The sequence below is a fragment of the Oryctolagus cuniculus genome, chromosome 3, assembly GCF_051225735.1.
Source record: "Oryctolagus cuniculus isolate XC-2025 breed Fujian yellow rabbit chromosome 3, ASM5122573v1, whole genome shotgun sequence".
Lineage (NCBI taxonomy): Eukaryota > Metazoa > Chordata > Mammalia > Lagomorpha > Leporidae > Oryctolagus > Oryctolagus cuniculus.
Window position 1 is genome coordinate 63,428,360 of NC_142869.1, and position 22,748 is coordinate 63,451,107.

General features: G+C 43.0%; 2 protein-coding genes across 2 annotated transcripts in view; both read left to right on the forward strand.

The window, feature by feature from the left end:
- The window catches only part of PDE11A (phosphodiesterase 11A), a 451,047-nt gene extending 442,932 nt beyond the window's left edge, over positions 1-8,115 (forward strand). Inside the window, exon 20 of the mRNA XM_051849397.3 lies at positions 1,612-8,115. Coding sequence (XP_051705357.2) covers positions 1,612-1,767 — 156 coding nt within the window. The 3' untranslated portion in view covers positions 1,768-8,115. The remainder of the gene's footprint in view (positions 1-1,611) is intronic.
- Positions 8,116-11,031: 2,916 nt separating this feature from the next.
- On the forward strand, positions 11,032-13,688 carry IFT70A (intraflagellar transport 70A). Its single transcript, XM_002712214.6, has one exon. It carries the CDS (start codon positions 11,272-11,274, stop codon positions 13,267-13,269), a length of 1,998 nt encoding a protein of 665 aa, XP_002712260.4. The 5' UTR covers positions 11,032-11,271; the 3' UTR covers positions 13,270-13,688.
- The last annotated feature ends 9,060 nt before the right edge of the window (positions 13,689-22,748 follow it).

Genomic DNA, 22,748 nt, shown 5'->3' on the forward strand with positions numbered 1-22,748 from the left:
TCCAATCATAACATGTGTGAGCCATATTTTATCACGTGTAAGATGCAGAATCATTGTAAGGAATACCTTTGTACCATACAGTAGGTATTTATAAGTGGAAGCTCTTCCTCATCTATGTGGGATGCCAGGTTCTTAGGCTTCTTTGAACCCCTGGAAATGGAGAACAGGCCCAAGAAGTATAAATGCTTAAAAGTCCATATGTTTTCATTAGATTTTGCCCATTTATAAGCTGCTATTGTAATCATACTACCAAGTGAACATATTTTGGATGTTTAGATAACACACTAGGCCTTTGGTACAATGCTGAAGTCACCAGTTGGGATGCCCACATTCTGTTTCAGAATGCCTGGTTCAAGTCCCAGTTTCTCCACTTCCTATCCAGCTTCCTGTTAATGTGCATTCTGGGAGGCAGCAGATGGTGGCTTTAGTACCCTGTCACTCTTTTCCACACTCCTTTTCCTTTATGTCCTATTTCCATATATGCTACCATGTTGAGCTGTATATTTAGCACAATTCCAAGATTGCTTAAGGTTTTTTTTTTAAGATTTATTTATTTATATTAAAGATAAAGTTAGAGAGGCAGAGGCAGACAGAGAGAGAGGTCTTTCATCCTCTCGCTCACTCCCCAGATGACCACAAAGGCTGGAGCTGCGCCGATCTGAAGTCAGGAGCCTGGAGCTTCTTCCAGGTCTCCCACGTGGGTGCAGGAGCCCACAAGGACTTGGGCCATCTTCTTTTTTTTTTTTTTCTTTTGACAGGCAGAGTGGACAGTGAGAGAGAGAGAGAGAAAGGTCTTCCTTTACTGTTGGTTCACCCTCCAATGGCCGGCGCGGCCGGCGCACCACGCTGATCCGAAGCCAGGAGCCAGGTGCTTCTCCTGGTCTCCCATGGGGTGCAGGGCCCAAGCACTTGGGTCATCCTCCACTGCCTTCCTGGGCCAGAGCAGAGAGCTGGCCTGGAAGAGGGGCAACCGGGACAGAATCCGGTGCCCCAACTGGGACTAGAACCCGGTGTTGGCCGGCGCCGCGGCTCAATAGACTAATCCTCCACCTAGCGGCGCCGGCACACCGGGTTCTAGTCCCAGTCACCACAGCTCTGGCCCCGAGATCTCTTAAGTTTTAAAAGTCAGCATCTCTTCTTGTTTCAGGATTTTACCTGGACTTTCTTATCCAGGTAAGTCCATCCAGGGTCATCTATGGCAGAAGAGCTGTAGGTTTGTTTTTGTAAAAATTTAGTTCATAGCGTATCACGATCTGGAGCCCTTGATGGCAAGCAAAGATACACAGATTGGCAGACGTGTGTGAACTGGACGTTTTGTTTCCTGTCTCGCTTGATGTGGTTGTAACACAGGATCGGCGTCTACCTGGCTGCTGTTCCCTGGAGTTGTACACAGCTGTCCATCTCATTTGTCCATTCTCTGCCTAGGCTCGGTTAATGCAACATAAAGGTGGTAAAGATGTATCCACCCCTTGTAAATAGCTCGTGTTTACCAACATGATCACCACTTTGCTTCCACAGAGCCAGTTTCCATCCTTCTCAGAGTGAAAGGTGGAAAAGCACGTCAGGGACTCAGCTTCCTCCCTCCTCTCCTTGTTTTTTGTTTTGTCTCAGGCATTGGTGAAGGTCAACGTGAAACTCAAGCCCATGCTGGATTCGGTGGCCGCGAACAGAAGTAAGTGGGAAGAACTGCACCAGAAAAGGCTGCAGGTATCGGCTGCCCCCCCTACCCCTGCTGGCCGTACGGTGGCCACGGAAGACGGAAACTAAACCTCCAGATCAGCTGCTGCTGCTGCTGCTGCTGCTGCAAAACGAACGCAGCCCAGCCCGAAGGACCGGCTTCCGGCCAGCCCCACCGTCCTTTTGTTCTCTCAGCTCAGACTGAACTAGTCTCAGAGAGGCTCTAGGCAGCACGCCTTGGCTTTGGCCTTGAAGTGTAACCAGTCGGTGGAGGGGGTGCCAGGAAGGACAAAGGAGGAGTTGGGGCACGGAGCACACCCCAGGACCCTCGGCTTTCCCTGGCGCACACACGGGGCTGAGAGGAAGGCTCTTCGCGGAGGGCTGTTTTGGCTCTGCGGACCTGAATGCATTTAACCCGGCTCACTCTGGGCTGTGGGAACAGGAGCAGTGAAAGCGTCATTAGTGCTGCTTCAATCTGTATGCGGCTCTTCTGTTCGTTAGAAGCCAAACACTGCCTGCCTTTGCGCTGTCTCGCTGAGCGCCCTTCTGTGCCAGACTGTCCCAAGAAACCTCATTTGTAGTCTATGGAGGTATTTTGTTTTCAATCCTAAAGCTCCTTAAGGGTGGATAAGAGCCTTTAGGATTGCCTACCTAAAAGGTAAACTATATTATCCTTATAAATCCCAGTCAACGCAGTTTCCCCCAAAAAAATCTATAGTAAGAATACAGCAAATGAGTTTGTCTGATTGGTGTTTATACAAGATTGTAAACTACACTGGGTCGTGGTCCCTTTTTTCAGCGTTTTAAAAATCCAACCTCTATTGTAGACCTAGCCTTTTCTCAGAAGGAATGTGTTAATAGATTTTAATTAAAGTAAGCATGAAAGGAAAACTTCAGCTGGAATTACCACAGGTGACACGACCATCTAGGAACTGCCTTCAACAGTGACACAGCAGAGACATGAAGACTGAGTACTGACTTCCTTCAGTTCTCCTAGTGAGGAGGCTTTGGTATAAAATTTTAGGTTACTACCAGTGAGCACTCCAAAGCCAGATGCAGGGGTCCCCAATTGGGGATTTTTTTTCCTTGAGTGTGAGAAATGATGCTTGAAGGGTTAAGAAATAATAGTATTGGCATAGGACACATATGCTATAGGAATCCAGGTTTATAATGGGTAAGCATAAACTGTTTAAAATGAACAACAACTAGAAGCTGCTTTGCTCTGTTTTACCTGAGATACTGAGAACACAGTGTGTCTTATCCAAAGATCCTGAGCCAGAAGATAGATTTCCAGCTCTCATTTTGGCACTGTTGACTGGATGACTTTGGACAAGTCAATTTCTCTGAATTTGTTTTTTCTTTCTTCTTTTGTCATCTGAGATTATACTAGGAAATGATTTTCAAACCTGCTTTAGCCTTAGAACTCTGTTCAAATAAACCTTTCAAGGAATCCCTGAGATATACTACATCTAAAAGCTGAAGTCTCCTATTTTCAGGGGTTTAGGGACCCTACAAATCTTCCTGATTTTGATTACATAACATGGTGAACCACAAAGGGACTCTGAAGAGTTTGAAAATCCCTGGACCAGATGAAACCTGAGATCCAGCCCAGCTCTGAAAAAAAAATCAAAATTTACAAACCATATTTGTTTTTGTTGCTGATCAGTATCACTTATGAAGTTTACTACTCAAATATGAAAGAAAAGGGGGCAAGTTCCACAAGGGACATTGTTTTCCTGGCACATAGTAGACACCTGGGAAATGTTTAAGAGGAAATGGGGAAAACTGAGGTAGAAAAATGGAAATGGTCATCATCGAGAAGAATTGGGATTTGTTATGGCAAGAAAAACAAAGTAAAAGAAAATTATAAGTCAGGCACAGAGGGGAGAGGAAAGGAAGAAGAAAAAGGAGAAGACCATTAAAGGAAAGAGAGGGACGGAGGCAGGTGGTTAAGGGAGCTGCCAAAGGGAAGGTGAGAGTCAGTCCAAACAAAGAGAAATGGCACTTGCAACCCAGACAGTGAGGGTGTACAGTCCTATCCTCAATTGCTTAGAACAGAGAGAAACTTGGACAGGGAGGGGTTTGACAAAGAAGAGAAGGAAGGAAGGAGTGGGAGCCCTAAAAAATAATGTTCCTGGCTGCCCTTTACAGCTGTCTCTGCAGGGAAGGCTGGAGAGACCAGAGGAGAAAATGAGTACAGGAAAAATTGCCTCCGCAGAGCAGGTAAGGGAGGTTGTTCAGATTTATGGATTTTATTAAGCCAGTTTTCTGAATCACTCTGCTATAAAGGAAAATAGCTTCCGCAGGGCTGTCTCCCCTCCTTCAGGTGAGGAACAAAGGGTGGGTGGAGTTAGAGACAGACCGGGGTCTGCGACATCGCGTCACATGCCTGCAGTGCCGAAGCACTGCAGGTGTTTCTGGGTATTGTGCCACATCATGTTTATATCACAAATGGGAATTGGAAAGCAGACCATGTGAGCCAGAGATGAGCCCACATCTGTTATCCTCCCCAACAATAAATAAATAAATAGCCCGGACAAACGGATACCAGTCCATCCAGAGCAAAATTTTAAAGCATGTGCTGTAGGATAAAACTAGACCCAGAATCTGACACAGACTGCAGGCAGCTACAAGCACAGTAGCTGCCCTGAACGTTGATGCTGCATATTGCTAAGGGAAGCATAATTTATAGCACAAACCCTACGGCTTCCACTAAGGTTGAGTTTTCGTCTCATTTTCTTGCCTTTTTATTGGCTTCACTGCACGGTTGCCAATAGCAACATCCACTGGTAGCAAGGGGAGTTCAACACCATTGCAATCTGCCATATAGTGGGGCCCTGACAATGTCAACCATCAATCAAGTAGCTGTTTGTAATTGCCTCCATCTATTTCTCCTGTCTCGAGGTATCTTTGCTATTGTGGGTCAAGATTCAGAAACTGCTGAGTAATGCCATGGCTCTGTTCCTCCATGACCAGAAAGCAGTGGAAAGGAGGCTGACAGCCTGCCTGGTGCCAGCAACCCCAGGGGTTAGAGGTTGAACTCAGGAGTTCGAAGTATTTTCAATACCTTTGAAAATGAATTTGTAATTTTCCAAGAATGTGAGGTATGTGTGGTTATCCACATCTGCTTTTTCAAGAAAGACAGAGAGCAGTTTTCCCAGTCCTTATTATTATTGTTTATTTCCTATTGTTGGGAGGGATTTGAAATGTGAGTCTTCTTGTAAAACCTCAAACTGAACAGTTTTGCTCCCTTGGGTCTCTTGGCACTAATGATTGAAATTCATCCCCCTTTTTACATAAGATATATATTTTTTCAGACATGTAGATAACACATGGCAGTCTACGTGGTAGCCAGCAATACTGGCAGATGGAGACAGCCTGGCATGCCATAGAGGTTGCCACCCAGTGCACAGAAGGCCAAGATTCCATCCTGGCTGGCCTCTCGCTGGGACCCTGGGGGCTCTCCAGGCCTCAGGTCTTCTAGATGTTAAAGAAATCATTGAATTTTAATTCAGTTCTAACACCAAAGGACAAGCTGTGTTTGGCATTACGCAGATTTTTCCAGATAACTTTCTTACTTATTCTTCTCCAAATGGGAGCAAATGTGAAGAGATCAGATTTTCGGGGAAGACAAAATTAAGCTACGTATGTCGGGTAGATATATAAACAATCTGACTACAGACATGCCCGAGCCTGCCTGTAGTAATCATGACAGATATGGTCACCAAAGCGTTTTTTAAAATTACTCATATCTTCCTTTATGTAATAAATTAGAACACTTTCAGTTGATCTAATATCATAGGTATCCCATAAGTGGTAGTCATTCAGATATAAATTTAAGAAGTCAGTAAAGAAAAGTTAAAATTGCCATGTGTGTGTTTTCACTGTTGCTAAAATCTGACATATCTGTGCATTCCCAGGTATTTGTTATTTGCAAAGACAGTGTGCTAGAAGTAATCTTTAATTTTTTGTATCAGTGTAATAACAATATTATATTAATGCTACTGGAATTCAATTGCTTTTTCTATATCAGAATTTATCATACTTTATTCATTTACCATAGGTCATTAAACAGAGCCTGCTCAAATTTGTGGTACAATTATTTTAAAATTCATTTCTCCTGTTGACTCTTATGAATGGCAGAAAGACAAAAAAGTTTCATCTTGAGTAATAGTTTAAAATAATTTCCTGTCACTGAGATAGAAATCCAAACATATTGGAGGAAAATTTAAATATAAACATTTTGGAGGGAAAATGCAAAAAAGGATTCCTTACAGCAATGAACAAAATCTAATTTGGGATCCTAATACCTATGGCAATAGTAAAGTTTCATTATCTGCTTCAGAATAACCACCTCTGAAATTGTTACTCTGCCATGTTCTAAGCTATGAAGAACTTCCAAAACTTAAATGTGTCAGGAAATGTAAAGCCTACGTCTAGGTACAGGAAGGCCAAAATTTCCTAAGTTTCTTAAGTGAGCAATAATAGAATAAAGCACATAGGTGACAGAAATACAATGAGGTGTAAACAGAGTATTTTGTGATGAGCATGTCGAATTAGCAAAGCCCAGTATTCTGCTTACATTGTTTGTGTCACTGCCTCTTTTTTCCTCAGCTAGTAATCTTGGGTTGTATGGTTTTTTAAATTTAATTTTGAATGTTCTTGCACGATTGATACATCTCTCAGCAGTGCTAAAGATAAGTTGTTTATGACATATCTATACCAGTGTCACTGAATGTATACACTGATACATAAATGTTTGTTTTATTAAGTAAAAGAAGCATTTGCTGTTTAAAAATGTGTTATTTGGGGCCATCTATCTTTGTGTTCATTTTTGGTACATATGTGTACATGCATTAAAATCTTAATTTTTCTTTTGCTTTTGTTTAGATTAAATCACACATAGAAGATGGAACAAAACAGCACAGTTGTGAAAATAGGAGGTTAGGTTCTATTTAGTTTCATTCCCTTTGGGAATACTGCTTTTGCCATTTTAGTTTGATGTACAATAATCTAAAAAGGATCCCCTACTGACTTGCTTCCTAATTATTATTGTTTTACACAAAAGAAGGGAAATACATCTTTAACTGAGTTGTTTGATGTATTTCCCTTTGTGTAGATTTCCCAGGCTGATGTTTCATTGTAAGAATACTACATTATAGACTGCTTGGCCATTTTGCAAGCAACTAATCTATGATTTTGAAACAGTCTGCTTTAAGAGATCGAAATATCTTTGTTTTTAATAAAATGCTTAATGTTTCACTATGGCTCTGAAATAATCTTTATTTCTTTTGAGAAGGGTGACTTAAGGGCTAAAAGAAGGCATGCATCTGACTACCTACAATTTAAATTCCAACTGTTAATTTAGCCCATTAACCACATCTTGATCTGTGATGTTTGCCTGTGTGAGAAGGGTGCTGGGACAACCCATATAGCATTTTTAAAGATGACAAAAAGCTCTTCCAATTATTGAAGTTTTCCAAAAGTAGGAGAGTTTGCAGCCAAATGCTGGGTTCCTGTGTCCGTTACAGATTGCTCAGATTTGCATGGGCAATTACACAGGGGGATCGCATCAGTGCAGGGCCGCTAGCCACACGGACGCCATACAATTACACAATGGCTTCGGTGCTTAAACTTTAAAATTCTTACGCCATTGTGCCTGTTCTGTTAGAACAAACTGCAGCAAATGATCCAAAGCCAATTCAAATGACTGGAGAGGAGGTGCCCGGGGAGAGAGAAGGAAGAGGTGCAGTGTGGCCCACTGCTGGCCGGCAGAAGCAATCGCCAGTGCTGGCTGCAGCAACAGCCGGCTTCTTTGTGCTTTGCCGTCTGCAGTCTTAACATGGGGTCAATGGTAAGAATCACCGAATTCACAGGACTGTGAGGATGAATGAGGAAAGTTGAGCGAAACAGGCCTGGTACTGAAACTATAGTACAAACACAGGGATTGGAGCAACTCTTTGTTTGGATGGTTGGATGATTTTTTGTTTGATGCCAGTGTCCACAGTTTTGCATTCTCTGCTAGTCTTTTTTATGAACCACAATGCTATTGTGCTCTCCCTGATAAGTTTAGACAATAACACCATAAATGCCAACGTACAAGCTACTTGGTCAAAAGCAAAGTATGTTCAAGAAGAAAATCTAATTAAATATTAAGAAAGCTGGAAATACCAGTGAAAGGAGCATTCATGATGAGGTAAAATTTCTCACCATGGAAGCATCAGTGTTCCCAAGTGTTGATTCAGCATATAGTATTTCCAAAAACCTTAAAAGATTGAACAGATGCTACTAAAAGTACATCAAGTTCATAAATTGGCTAATTTATTCTTTTCTTGCCCGTTCGTGGTGGGAGATCAGGTACAGGGTGAGAATGCAAGAAAATTAAGCTCCCTCTTGCCCTCCATTCCCCTCCTCAAAAAAAAAAAAAAAAAAAAAAAAAAAAAAAAAAAAGACCATCCTGAAGATTATATGGAATCAAAGGAAAAAAATGAAAAACAACTGGAAGATGGTTTTGCAGAAAATCATCTTTTATGAGGACCATGTTTGATCATGGCTGTGGTTGAAATACAGATTAACAATGTTTACCAACAGGAGGTGGTCACATTATAGGATAAGTAAGAAGATAAACTTTCCAATTAGGGTTAAGGAAAATGACAAATAGATTATACATACAAATAGGATGTGAACATTTGAGCATCTCAAACTTTGGCAGGCAGAACTTCCATGCTTGGAACCACACATCATGATTTTAACTCCAAACATTTTGTTGAATTCTTCAACACAATAAAATGTGCCTCCTTTTTTACAGAATACTGCTCCCTGAATTCAACACCATTTTCTCAATCCCTAATTCCTTTCCACAAGTCATTAAATTGCTTTATTACAACCACCAAGTGCTTTCCTATTGCTTGAAATGGTATGATACACGTACTTTTTGATATATGCTCCAGCTTTTCAAGATTCTACTGCAAACAAAATGATCCCTTATGACATTTTAGAATATTCTATCCTGTTTATTGCTTTCCAGAATTTCTATCATTAATTAAAGGGACTTCTTTCATTTTCCCCACTCCCCTCCCCCACGACCAAAAAAAAAAAAAAAAAACCCTAATCTATTCCCCAACTGCCTATCAGAGACTAAATAAAAGTCGCTCCATCACAGCCACAGTGATGGTCATGCCAATTTCACAGTGTGATTTGTGCACTCATTTCATTTTGAAAATGACCCTGCCTTCCATCTGTCTAAGCCGAATGTCCTGCTTTTTTCAAGCCAGGCCTCTGGAGCAGCATCACGTGAAATAAGGAGGAAGACACAGAATGGCCTCCCTCTGGCCCTGTTCAGCTGCCACACTCGCAGACAGGTACTAGCACAAACAAGAGATGCCCAACTGATTCCTGTAGGAAAGAGAGAAATTTGATGAAGACTACATAGTCCTTTTGCTTTTTCATACATGTTCTGGAAGCCATTTGAAGATGAATACTTTTGTGATGCATATAGAACTCTGCAAAACAGGGAGAAAGGCTAAAAAATATGTAAGGCAATTTCCTGTTTCCATCTTGTCATCTTACCTTCATTTAACAGCAACTTGCTATTAAATGTGTCTGTAAGCATTTTAAAATACTGAGCCTAAGTTTCCACTGGCCAAGTGTCAGGCAGTCAGCCACAAAGGAGAAGACACACACACTCCCCTTATCACTGAGCAGCTCTAGCCTGCACCCCTCCACCACGTTCCTCCAAGGATTAAGCCTCTAAAATGCCAAATCAGAGATCAAACTGACAGAAACCTCAGAGTAGGAGTATAGTCGTATTACTCAGCTGCTTTCTGGGAGTGATCTTGGATGAGCCAAAGCCCCACTCAATCCCTGTGAAGTTGGTACACTTAGTCCTTTCTTTGAATTGACCCACTGGAAGGCTCACTGTCCGGTGCCACCCTTGAATTCACAACCTTGTCAAGTCTCAGCAACAGAGAAGATGGAATTTGTACATAAAGTTAGTCACTTTACCATATCAGCCATCGCAACCTGCTGAAGTCTCCTAGCATCACTAGATGACTAGTAGCCATATGACCCTCACTAGTCACTTCTAACATCTGTCCACACCTGCAGTTGACATCAGGCAGTTCAAAGCTTACTGCCAACATCAAGTTCAGAGGAAAAAAGATAATTACCTTCATGCACACTTTGCATGAAAAACTGGGCTTTTACACACTCATCTGCAGGACATACATAGACTGAGTTATTCAGTAGTCACTCTTTTCTAGTGAACTCAGTTGATGTATAGCATAACTCAGCCACTACCTACCTGGGTACAATTTTGAGAAAATTACTTAAACCTTTCAACCTTTCCAGCCTACAGGGACTTCATCTGTAAGAGAACACCTGCACTAAAGTTTAATTATATATTAAAGACATCCTTTTATTTGGACCACCTTAATCATAGGCATTGTAGAAAACAATGGGGGTCACTATTTCTTCTTTGCAGGGAAAGTTGGAACACCAGGGAGTGGTCACAAATAAGAGGTTTTTTGTTTTGTTTTGTTTTAATTTTATTTATTTGAAAGAGACATGAGAGAGAAAGCTCTTCCATCCACCGGTTCACTCCCCCAAATGGCTGCAACAGCTAGCGCTGGGGCGGGACCAGGCTGAAGCCAGGAGCCATCCTGATCTCTGGGTAGCTGGGCCCAAGTACTTGGGCCATCTTCTGCTGCTTTCCCAGGCACATGACCAGTGAGCTGGATGGGAACTGGAGCAGCCAGGAAGTGGTGCCTATATGAGGTAATGGCTTTGCAGGCAGCTGCTTAACGCACTGCACCACAACGCTGGCCCCCACAAACAAGTTTAAGAACCAAAATATACTCAGTAATTGTTGTTATAGAAAAGGGAGGGAGATACTCAGATCTAAACTCCTCTGCTCCAAGTTACAAGTTGCGATGGACAGAATTTCTTTCCTTTGACAACCTCTTGAAAAAGATCAAAATGAGGATTCCTGGCGGCTGCACTACTCTTTTTAGAAAGCGTGCTCTCAGGGTAGATATAATAGAATCTACCCTAATTCCCAGGGAATTTCAAAGAGATAGCCTGTCGTTTCCATCCCATATTTTCCTCTAAATCACACCAAACATCACCAGTTGTATGAGCCAAACAGTGAGGCTCAACATACTCAGGGACATTGGGCCCAACGTCTTACTCCACCGCGCCAGAGACCAAAGTACACAATCTCAAACAGCAACCTTCATTCAAGTGTCATTCAAGTGACACCACATCCCGAAAAGACAGAGCGGCCATGTGACAGAGACTACGCCTCCCAGCATGCTGTGCGGCCACGTCCCGAGGGGCGCCCGCCGCGAATGGGGCGGTGCATGCCGGGACGTGCAGTACCAGTTTGCCGCCGAGAGGCGCTTCCTCCCGCCTCTCGTATTACCGCGACTCCACGGTACCGAGTTTACTAGAATCAAGTCAGACTGAGAGACTCATATCCATGATTCTTTTTTATTCCTATAGGATTCTTTCTGCAGCAACGTAATCTCCGGCAGACTTCCGCTTCCGGTTGCACAGTTGCCGTGGAAACAAACCGACGCCACAATCTTAGCGGTTATGGCCGGGTTGAACGGTCCGCAAATCCCCGAAAGGGAGTTCACCGTGGTCGTGTACCGGCTCATCCGGGATTCTCGCTACGCCGAGGCGGTGCAGCTGCTGAGCGGGGAGCTGCAGCGCAGCCCGAAGAGCCGCGCCGGCCTGTCGCTGCTGGGCTACTGCTACTACCGCCTGCAGGAGTTCGCGCTGGCCGCCGAGTGCTATGAGCAGCTGAGCCAGCTGCACCCAGAGCTCGAGCAGTACCGCCTGTACCAGGCCCAGGCCCTGTACAAGGCCTGCCTGTTTCCGGACGCCACCCGGGTCGCCTTCCTCCTGCTGGACAACCCCGCCTACCACAACCGGGTCCTCCGCCTGCAGGCTGCCATCAAGTACAGCGAGGGTGATCTGCCAGGGGCCAGGAGCCTGGTGGAGCAGCTGCTCAGTGGGGAAGGCGGAGAGGAGGGAGGGGGAGAGAACGATCCCGATGGCCAGGTCAACCTGGGTTGTTTGCTCTACAAGGAAGGGCAGTATGAAGCTGCATGCTCCAAGTTCTTTGCGGCCCTGCAGGCCTTGGGCTACCAGCCTGATCTTTCTTACAACCTGGCTTTGGCCTATTACAGCAGCCGGCACTATGCGCCGGCACTGAAGCACATCGCTGACATTATTGAGCGTGGCATCCGCCAGCATCCCGAGCTGGGTGTGGGCATGACCACCGAGGGCATTGATATCCGCAGTGTTGGCAACACTTTAGTTCTCCACCAGACTGCTTTGGTAGAAGCCTTCAACCTCAAGGCAGCCATAGAATACCAGCTGAAAAACTATGAAGTAGCCCAAGAAACTCTCACTGACATGCCTCCTAGGGCAGAGGAAGAGTTGGACCCTGTGACCCTGCACAACCAGGCACTAATGAACATGGATGCCAAGCCTACGGAAGGGTTTGAAAAGCTCCAGTTTTTGCTCCAACAGAACCCCTTCCCGCCAGAGACTTTTGGCAACCTGTTGCTGCTCTACTGTAAATATGAGTATTTTGACCTGGCTGCAGATGTCTTGGCAGAAAATGCCCATTTGACTTACAAGTTCCTCACACCCTACCTCTATGACTTTCTGGACGCCATGATCACTTGCCAGACAGCTCCTGATGAAGCTTTCGTTAAGCTGGATGGACTAGCGGGGATGCTGACCGAACAGCTCCGGAGACTCACCAAACAGGTACAGGAAGCAAGACACAACAGAGACGAGGAAGGGATCAAAAAAGCAGTGAATGAATATGACGACACCCTTGAGAAGTACATTCCGGTGTTGATGGCTCAAGCAAAAATCTACTGGAACCTTGAAAATTATTCAATGGTGGAAAAGATCTTCCGCAAATCTGTGGAATTCTGTAATGACCATGACGTGTGGAAGCTGAATGTTGCTCATGTTCTGTTCATGCAGGAAAACAAGTACAAAGAAGCCATTGGATTTTATGAGCCCATAGTTAAGAAGCATTATGATAACATCCTCAATGTCAGTGCTGTTGTTTTAGCTAACCTCTGTGTTTCCTATATCATGACAAGTCAAAATGAAGAAGCTGAAGAGTTGATGAAGAAGATTGAGAAGGAGGAAGAGCAGCTCTCCTATGATGACCCAGACAAGAAAACCTATCATCTGTGTATTGTGAATTTGGTGATAGGAACACTTTATTGTGCCAAAGGAAATTATGATTTTGGCATTTCTCGAGTTATCAAAAGCTTGGAACCTTATAATAAAAAACTGGGCACTGATACCTGGTATTATGCCAAGAGATGCTTCCTGTCCTTACTAGAAAACATGTCAAAACACATGATAGTGCTTTGTGACAGTGTTATTCAAGAATGTATCCAATTTCTAGAACACTGTGAACTGTATGGCAGAAACATACCTGCTGTTATAGAACAACCCCTGGAAGAAGAAAGAATGCATATTGGAAAGAATACAGTCACATATGAATCGAGACAGTTAAAAGCTTTGATTTATGAAATCATAGGCTGGAATACATAGTCGTATCTGATAATAATACATCGTGATGGCTTGGTTATCTGGGCATCAGCATCATTACACTTGTAACATTTTGTATTGAAACACTTTGACATTGCTATTTTCCCCCCCAAAACCTCATGAAATGGAACATAACAATTTGAAATCCAGAAGAGTTCAGGAATAAATAAAAACTGGATTGAGACATTGCATCAAAATGTATTTTCAATGCCTCTGCTCCCTCTGCCTTATCATCTCGATACCAGGAATTGTTAAATCCAGAACCTAGTTAATGTGTAGTACATCTAGTCTTTAATGATCATTTCAAGGACTTTGTGTTCTACTCTAATATCCTCATAATTACATTTAAGCCATATATGCTTTGCATAAATTTCATTGTGTTTCAGCAGAGTTTTCCAGTACGAATAAAATTATTTAACAAATTCCTCATGTTCTGCATTTTTTTGAATGAATATGATTCAGTGGGAAATCTTGTAATTTAAAATCTTAAAATTATGGTGTGATAGTGTGAGTATTTGTATGGACAAATTTCCATTGGTTTTCCTTTACTCCATTTTGTAAAAGATTTTATTTGAGAGGCAGAGTTACAGACAGAGAAAGAGGCAGAAAAGGCTTTCATCCACTGGTTCACTCCCCAAATGGCCACAATGGCTGCAGCTGGGCAGATCTGAAGCCAGGAGTTTCCTTTGGGTCTCCCACACGGATGAAGGGACCCAAGCACTTGAGCCATCTTCTACTGCTTTCTTGGGTCATAGCAGACAGCTGGATTGGAAGAGCAGCTGGGACTAGAACTGGTGCCCACATCGGATGCCAGCACTGCAGCAGAGGATTAACCTACTGTGCCACAGTGCTGACCCCAATTTGCTCCATTTGTAAATAAGTTTAACATATGAAAAAAAAGATGTGATCTTACTATTTTCATAATTTATCTTTAATAGAGATTAACACAAGTAGTCTTAGAACTCAGTTAATTGATTTAGATCTATTGCAATTTAAGACACATTTGTATTGGAATTTGTTTCTTGGGAAAGGAAAAATATTCTACACTATTTTTATGACCCAATCAACTTCTTTTTCTTAACTATACAGATAGAGTGGGATAGAGTGGTCTATAAATGGCTTCTGAACTTTATTCACTAGATTCATTTTGCAAGTTTAATATCCACAATCTTCCCAATAGCTTCTTTGAATTTCTCAACATGAAACTTACTCATTCTGCTCAAGTACTTAATTTTTTAAAATATTTTATTTGAAAGAGTTAGAGCAAAAGACAGAGAGAAAGGTTTTCCAACCACTGGTTCACTCCTTGAGTGGCTGTAACAGTCAGAGCTGGGCTGATCTGAAGCCAGGAGTTTCTTCCATGTCTCCCACATGGGGACAAGAGCTCAAGCACTTGGGCCAACTTCTACTGCTTTCCCAAGCCATAGTAGAGAGCTAGATAATAATAAGAGCAACTGGGGCTAAAACTGGACCCCATTTGGGATGCTGGCACCACAGGCGGAGGCTTAGCCTACTGTGCCACAGCACCGGCCCTGAAGTATATGATTCTCAGTGTCTAAAAGAGTTTTACTTTTTCCCATCCTATTAGACCCTTTAGTTTGCATAAATGTATTGTGAACTCCACTATATCTAGCTTAGGGGGAAAAAAGGATCAGTCCAAGTTGCATGATTTTGAAACTTTTCAATCTATGAAAACAACTGTATTTCATGACTCAGCCTAACAGCATTTTTCTAAAAGGTTTGGGATTCTTGCTAAAATGAGATAGTGTTCTTTCTTTCTGGGAGAAACAACTTAGCTACATACACATGAAATATGCTCAGCATCTCTTAGTGTGCTGAAATTGTATTGGATTTGTTAGAGAATCTGGCTGTGAAATCTAATGCATTATTTGCAATTTATAGCACATTTAATCTGTATTATTTGAGCTGCTCCATTTATCCAGTTGATGGTGATGATTTCATATTTGAAGGAAACACTGAAGGGATCTTTAAATATGAGTTTGCCTACATATTTGATTAACTTTTCCATTTGCTAGGCGCAAGAAACATAGGGTATGGGTATCAGTTAAATAATTCCTTTCAAATCCTAGCCGATTTCTTCTACAATTTAACTTACAGAGCCCATAAGGAAAAATATGTTTCACAAACTTCTGTTTCTCAGTGCCTCATTGCCATGATAACAAGCCCACACCACAATCTTAGCTACAGTGGGGTTGGCCTGCTCCAAAGATACCTGCTGGGTTCACTGTGGTCCTGTACCAGCTCGCCCAGGATTCCTGCTAGGCTGAGCCGTGCTGCCTTGTCCCTGCCGCTGAGCTACTGCTACGACTGCTGCAGGAGTTTGCCCTGGCAGCTATGAGAACTGGGCCAGTGCACCCAAAGCTTGAGCAGTAGCACCTGTAGCAGGCCCAGATCCAGGCCCTGTACAAGGCCTGCCTTTTTCCAGATTCCAGGGTCAGCTTCCTCCTACTGGACAACCAGTAGGAAGCTCAGGAAGCCCTCACTGACATGCCGCCTAGGGCAGAGGAAGAGTTGGACCCTGTGACCCTGCACAACCAGGGAAGCCTACAGAAGGGTTTGAAAGCTCCAGTTTTTATTCCGACAGAATCCCTTTCCTCCAGAGAGTTTTGGCAACCTGTTGCTGTTCTACTGTAACTGTGAGTATTCTGACCTGGCTGCAGATGTCCTGGAAGAAAAAACCATTCTGACTTACAGGTTCCTCATATGCCATCTCTATGACTTTTTGGATGCCATGATCACTTGCCAGATAGCTTTCATGACGCGTGATAGGCCAGCAGGGATGCTGCGTGACCTGCTGTGGCGAGTCACCCAGCAAGCGCAGGAAGCAAGACACAACAGAAATGTTGAAAGTATCAAAAAGGCAGCGGATGGTGTAGGCATTTGCCAGGCCATTAGACCCCACTGGGAAGCCCTCATCCCACATCGGAGTGCCTGCTTTGGAGCCCAAGTTCTGTTCTCAATTCCAGTTTGCCTGCCCATACATACCTCGGGAGGCAGCAAGTTATAGCTCAGGGAGTTGGGACCCTGCAACCCACATAGGAGAACCAGACTGAGCTTCCAACTCCTGGCCCCAGCTTTGGTTGGGCCATTATGGGCATGTAGGGAGTGAAATAGCAGGTCTGTCCATCACTCAATGTCTATTAGTTCTCTCTCTCTCTCCCCTCTCGTCTTTTTCTCCCTCCATTTCTCAAATAAATGTCTTAAATAAAAAAAAAAATAAACTACCCTTCATTTCAGTTTTATTGACAAGTTTAAACAATGTGTATTTTTCCCCAGTTACTCTTGAAATAATTACAGCCACCTGCCCTAGTGATGAAGGCCTCGGGCTGCCAGTCTGCCATAGTGGAACATGGGAAATGAAGATGTAGTGGAGATTTAGCTATGCGATTTATTTCACAATCCACTTTGGATCCCCTTCATATCCAGATCACAGTAGTTGATCAAATGCCTACCGCCATTAGCAGAACAGAAGAAATGGATAACAGAGCGGAAGTAACAGATGCAGGAGCTACTTCTGTAACTCACCAAGTCACACTATCAGTCCTTACAGCGTTGTTTACTTTAATACAAGGAGAGGACATGCAGACTTTCCGATAGGACGAAGCCGCATGGAAAGGCAGGCTCCAGTTTATAAAGCGTTCTCTTGTGGTGTTTTCTTTCCTGCCTTCAAAAGGTCTGTTTAAGAGACAGTGGTGCTTACTGCTGTAGAATGTATCGCTAGATAAGAAATGAAAAATCTATCTTCCTTTCCAAACTCATCTCTTCCCCTTTTTTTATCTCCTCCATTTTGTCAACGATAGGGGCACTTTTCTATGATAGCTGGCAGTAGAAACCACAACCAGAGATAAAGGATGTTACCAACCTTTCAGCACTGTCAGGTGCCCTAATACTGTGATTATCATGGTGACTTTAGAAATTCTCTAACCATGCATTTTTGTAAATGATATAAAATTTTTGATAAAAAATTATGCTTTACTGCATCAGTAAAAGCCAGAGGAAATTTTAAAAGGACTCACTCAGAGCACTGGATCTATGTGACTTGTCAAATACAGTGAACTTTATTTGTACATTTGCAGTAACCCTCATATTTTTCTTTTAAACTCCTTGACATCAATAGAAAAATAGGGACTTAAATTTTAAATATGTATAATATTTTTATTATTTAAAATGTCCTGTGACATGAGGACTTAAACTCAACACTAGAGGACACTGGCATTTCCATAACTGTAATCATTTTATGTTGAAAAATAGGGGCAGGCACTAGCCAGAGGTAATTACTGTGTTAGCTATGGGTATAGTGTTTGATATTCCCCTGGGGAGTGAGCCTTTATACTTAAATCCACTTTTAATGGAGGTCCCTTTGGTTGTTTCAGTAAATCAGCTACCTTGGATTTTGGCTAAAATTGATTCACCATACTCTAAAATCCTTTCTACAACCTTATTTGAAGATTATTAGAAAGTTCTGTGTCTACTTTTGAATATGAAAGATATATATTTTTAGTATGCATGGAACCTGCAATAACTTGATTGCAAATATTACCAGATAAACATGGGAAATAAGCCCAAGTTTTTGTTCAAAACTGAAATTTGCACATTTGTGAGATTAAACACATCATTAACAATGACTGGATACCTTAGTTCAAAATAACAAATGGCTAAAATTGTATTGTGCAAACAGGACTTTAGAGTAATAAAGTATGTGAGAAAGCATTTATTGCTATTGTTATTGTGTTTTGAATTATTTTATTTGAAAAAGAAAATGCTTAAGATCAAGGACACATAGCTAAAAGTTTCACCAGCACTCATGGCAACCATAAATAGTATGTCCATAAATTCCTAAGATTTTGTTAAGACTCAAGGGTTAAATTAATGGCTGATTAGTTTTTCTGGTCAGCGTCTGTCCTGTGAAAACTCAACCATTTAGTTCCAATTATTTCAAATGTACCAAAATCGTATTCTATAGTTTATGGACTTTGTATGCGAAAAAGAGATGTATGTATTTTGGGAAATAAAAGATGTCTATCCCATTTTTAAGACAAGAAGTACTACTGCAAGAGAAGGTCACATCCTTGCATTGTAAAACACAAGAAAATTGGCCGGCACCACAGCTCACTAGGCTAACCCTCCACCTTGCGGCGCCGGCACACCGGGTTCTAATCCCGGTCGGGGTGCCGGATTCTGTCCCGGTTGCCCCTCTTCCAGGCCAGCTCTCTGCTATGGCCCAGGAGTGCAGTGGAGGATGGCCCAAGTGCTTGGGCCCTGCACCCCATGGGAGACCAGGAGAAGCACCTGGCTCCTGCCTTCGGATCAGCACGGTGCGCCAGCCACAGTGCGCTGGCTGCGGCAGCCATTGGAGGGTGAACCAACGGCAAAGGAAAACCTTTCTCTCTGTCTCTCTCTCTCTCACTGTCCACTCTGCCTGTCAAAAAAATAAAAAGAAAAGAAAAAAGAAAAAAAAAACATTTCAGAACTGCCCTACTGAAAACTATTCCATTACATGGCCGTGCCACATACTCACGTATGCTGGGAGTCCGTTATTCTGTAGGTTTACTAGAAAGAACAAAACTCGTTCTGTAATGAATACAGTGTTTTTGCTCTTGTGCTGGCTCATTACCAATAACTTTCGCTAAAAGGACCAAGAACAGAGGACAGTTTTACATTCTCTGACCAAGACGCTGAAAGAAGTTTCAGAATCTAAGGAGACTGTTTTCCTGACAATGTTCATATAATTTATAGAAAAATCATTGAAATTATTCTGGAATTAACCTGTGAAATATAAGATGAAAAACCATAAATGAATCCTTTACATTTGCAGATTTGTAAACAGATTTTTAAAATTATGAATTATTAAGATAAGCATCTGAAATATATCTGCAAGTAGAGCCTGAACGAGAACTTGGCCTAGTTCATCTCTTGACTTCTATGCCTGAGGCACAGAGAAACTAATATGAGATTGACACTTGTATGACTTGCCTAAAACCACAGAGCCAAATACTGGCAAAGCTGGGATTAGAATCCTCGGCTTCTGGCTCAGTTCCTATGTTCTTTCCACTCCAACACATTCCTCCTTTAGGTTTTATTTTTTCAAAGTATTCCATCACTGCTAAGTATCTCTTCCCAGAGCTATGACTTTCTTCATTCTCAGTGTTGCTAATTACTTAATTGGTGGATTAGCAAGCTTTTCCAGAATACAAATGGACTTCAAAAAGTTCATGGAAAATGGCATTAAAAGGTGTTTGTTTTGGTGAAAAAAATTTGAAAGCCATGCATATAAAAGGTCCTCAAGAAATTCATGGAAATGTATCTTATGAAAAAAAACTGCATGTATTTCAATTTTTTTGCAATGCGATGAACTTCTAATTCCATTTTTAATTCCCACGGACACTTGTAAGCACATTCCTGGGCTAACCTGAATTACATTATAGTTTCCAAAAGTATGCCAGAGGATCTTGGGTGGGGACCCCTACATATTGTTTGCCCTGGGCACAAGGTTAGCTACAAGACAATCTGGGATGGGCAGAAAAAGTATTGACCCACTTGTTGTTTAATCACCTCTTTTAGAAAGTTACTTTTTATGATAGTTCTTCAAATTAGTGATTTTCTTCTCCCCATTACAGTTTCAAACCGCCAAATGCATAAAAGCAGCTGTCAGAAAGCTGCTCTGCACCTCAAGTGCGAAGGGCTGTGAGACACTTATTCAAAAACCACAACCGAAAGCCAGTTGATTCCACAAGTATTTATTGAGTGTTACCAGAGACTTCTGAGGCTTGCAAAATCCCTTTGAGCTGAACTCTTAAATCGTACCCTCTTGTAGGAGATTGGTTACTCATTTAAACAAGTCAAGAACAAGAGAACAAATCACGTTCCTTTTATCTACCTTCATTTTCCCCTTTGTACTAATAATTCTTGGTCCTTCCTCTGTATCAGAATCAGCTGGGAAACTCAGGAAACTGGAAATGCCTGGGTCCTTACCCCTAAAGATTCTGTTTTGATTTGTGGAGATGGGAGTGGGTGGAGGGCCATTTTTCAGAAGTCTCTCCAGGTTGTGTCAACGTGTAGCGGGGCTTAAAAAGCGCTGTGCTTGGGGCCGGCGCTGTGGTGCAGCGGGTTAAAGCCCTGACCTGAGGTGCCAGCATCCCATGTGGGCACTGGTTCAAGTCCTGGCTGCTCCTCTTCCTATCCAGCTCTCTGCTATGGCCTTGGAAAGCAGTGGAAGATCGCCTGAGTCCTTGGGCCCCTGCACACACGTGGAAGACGTGGAGGAAGCTCCTGGCTTCAGATTGGCACAGCGCCAGCCGTTGTGGCCACCTGGGGAGTGGGCCAGTGGATGGAGGACCTCTCTCTGTGTCTCTACCTCTTTCTGTAACTCTGTCTTTCAAATACATAAAAATAAATCTTTTTTTTAAAGCATTGTGCTTAAAAATAAGACAGTGACTGCGCATGGAGGCTTCCAGGCAGGGTGGAGAGTGGTAGGATGCAGCCTGAGAATAAAGCTACAATGATGCTGTTCTAAAGAAATTGTGGAAAATGAATGTGATAAATGGAAGAATCGGAAAGGTATGTAGGCTGGAGTATTGTAGTTTAATCACATAACATTTTTAAGAGATTTATTTATTTATTTGAAATTCAGAGTTACACAGAGAGAGGAGAGGCAGAGAGAGAGGTCTTCCATCCACTGGTTCACTCCCCAGTTGGCAGCGATGGCCGGAGCTGCGCTGATCTGAAGCCAGGAGCTTCTTTCTGGTCTCCCATGCGGGTGCAGAGCCCAAGGACTTGGGCCATCCTCTACTGCTTCCCAGGCCATAGCAGAGAGCTGGATTGGAAGTGGAGCAGGCTGGTCCATATGGGATGCCAGCACTTCAGGCCAGGGCATTAACCTGCTGAGCCACAGCGCTGGCCCAAATCATATAACATTTTTAAACAAGTGAAATGCCTTTAAATTTAAAAAAAAATTTATGTATTTATTTGAAAGGCAGAGAGACAACTCCCATCTGCTGGTCCACTTTTCAAATGTCCACAACAGTCGGGGCCATGCCGGTGGGAGCTGGGAGCAGGAAACTCAGTCCAGGTGTCCCACGTGGGTGGCAAGGATCCAACACTTAAGCCATCAACTGCTGCTTTCTGGAGTCTTCAGTAATATTCCAATATGGGATAAGAGTGTCTTAACTAGCATCTTAACCCCTAGGCCAAACACCTACACCTAAAATATATATATATATTAATTTATTTGAGAGGCAGAGAGAGAGACAGAGCATGCTCCTGTCTGCTGGTTCACTTCCCAAATGTCCACAATATTGTGGACTGAGCCAGGCTAAAGCCGCGAACTGGAAACCCAGTCCAGATCTCCCCTGCAGGTGGCCGGGGCCCAGTTATTTGAGCCATCACTGCTCCCTCTAAGGTCCACATTAGCAGGAGGTTGGAGTCAGGAACTGGAGTTAATTATCAAGTCCAGATACTCTAACATGGGACAAGGGTAACTTAAGTGGTATCTTAATCACTAAACTAAACATCCATCCCTTTTACATTTTTTGTAAAAAACACATATTCAAAAATTCTTAAGAAATCTTTGGCTTTCACAGAAGAGATCTGAAAACACACTGAAGTAACCAGAAGCTGTGAAGTCTGATAGCAGGAACTCCTTCAAGAGTATTTCCAGAATGTAAGAGTATATTCAAACATCATTGGAGGGAAGGAAGGTTTTCCCTCCACGCTCTTAGGGTCTCTGATGTAAGATGAACAGAACAGCACATAAGTTATATTTACATATACCTAAGAGTCCCTCGCAAGAAAATGAGCAATCAGAGGAAGTAGCCTGAGTGCTTTAGGCATGGATGCAGAGTGGCAGCTGTGGAAAAGTAACTGGGAAGAACAGTTGGCTTACTAAGGTGCGTCTCTATAAACTTCTTGTCGCTCCCCGTCTTCGTGGAGGAACGACACAGGACCCTGCGCTGTTCTTTTGTCTGCTCGGCCCTCCCCGGGTTTGCTGCTGGTTCTTCCCGGGTTGGCTACCGACCCTTCCACCTCCGTGGAAGGGCGGTTCCCCCTGCCACATTCCCCACTTCCGCGGGGGAGCGGCACACCGCCGGCCGGCTCTCTCGGGGGCTGCACAGGTGTTCCTTCAGATAGATGTTCCTGGTGCATGTTGTCTCTCTCCTCATTTATAGTCCTCTTCCGCCAATCCCAACTCGGCTGCCCACACGCCGAGTACGCTGCTCTCCTCCAATCAGGAGCAGGTCCTACAGTTTATTGGTTGAACTGGAGGCAGCTGTGAAGAAGCTGTTTCTCCCTTCTCAGCGCCATATTGTGGGAGAGCAGATGCATAGAATAAGTCTTAATTCCAGTAACTTAGTCTAGTCCGAGTTGCTCCCCACACTTCTCTCAGCCTCAACACCCCATCTCCAGTGACAAAAATGTTTCTTTTCTCCTGGTGCAGGGAGGGCATCTTTTATGTGGGAGTCTCC

Excerpts from the sequence above, each read along its gene's own strand:
- IFT70A (XM_002712214.6), top strand. The coding sequence starts at position 11,272 with ATGGCCGGGTTGAACGGTCCGCAAATCCCCGAAAGGGAGTTCACCGTG.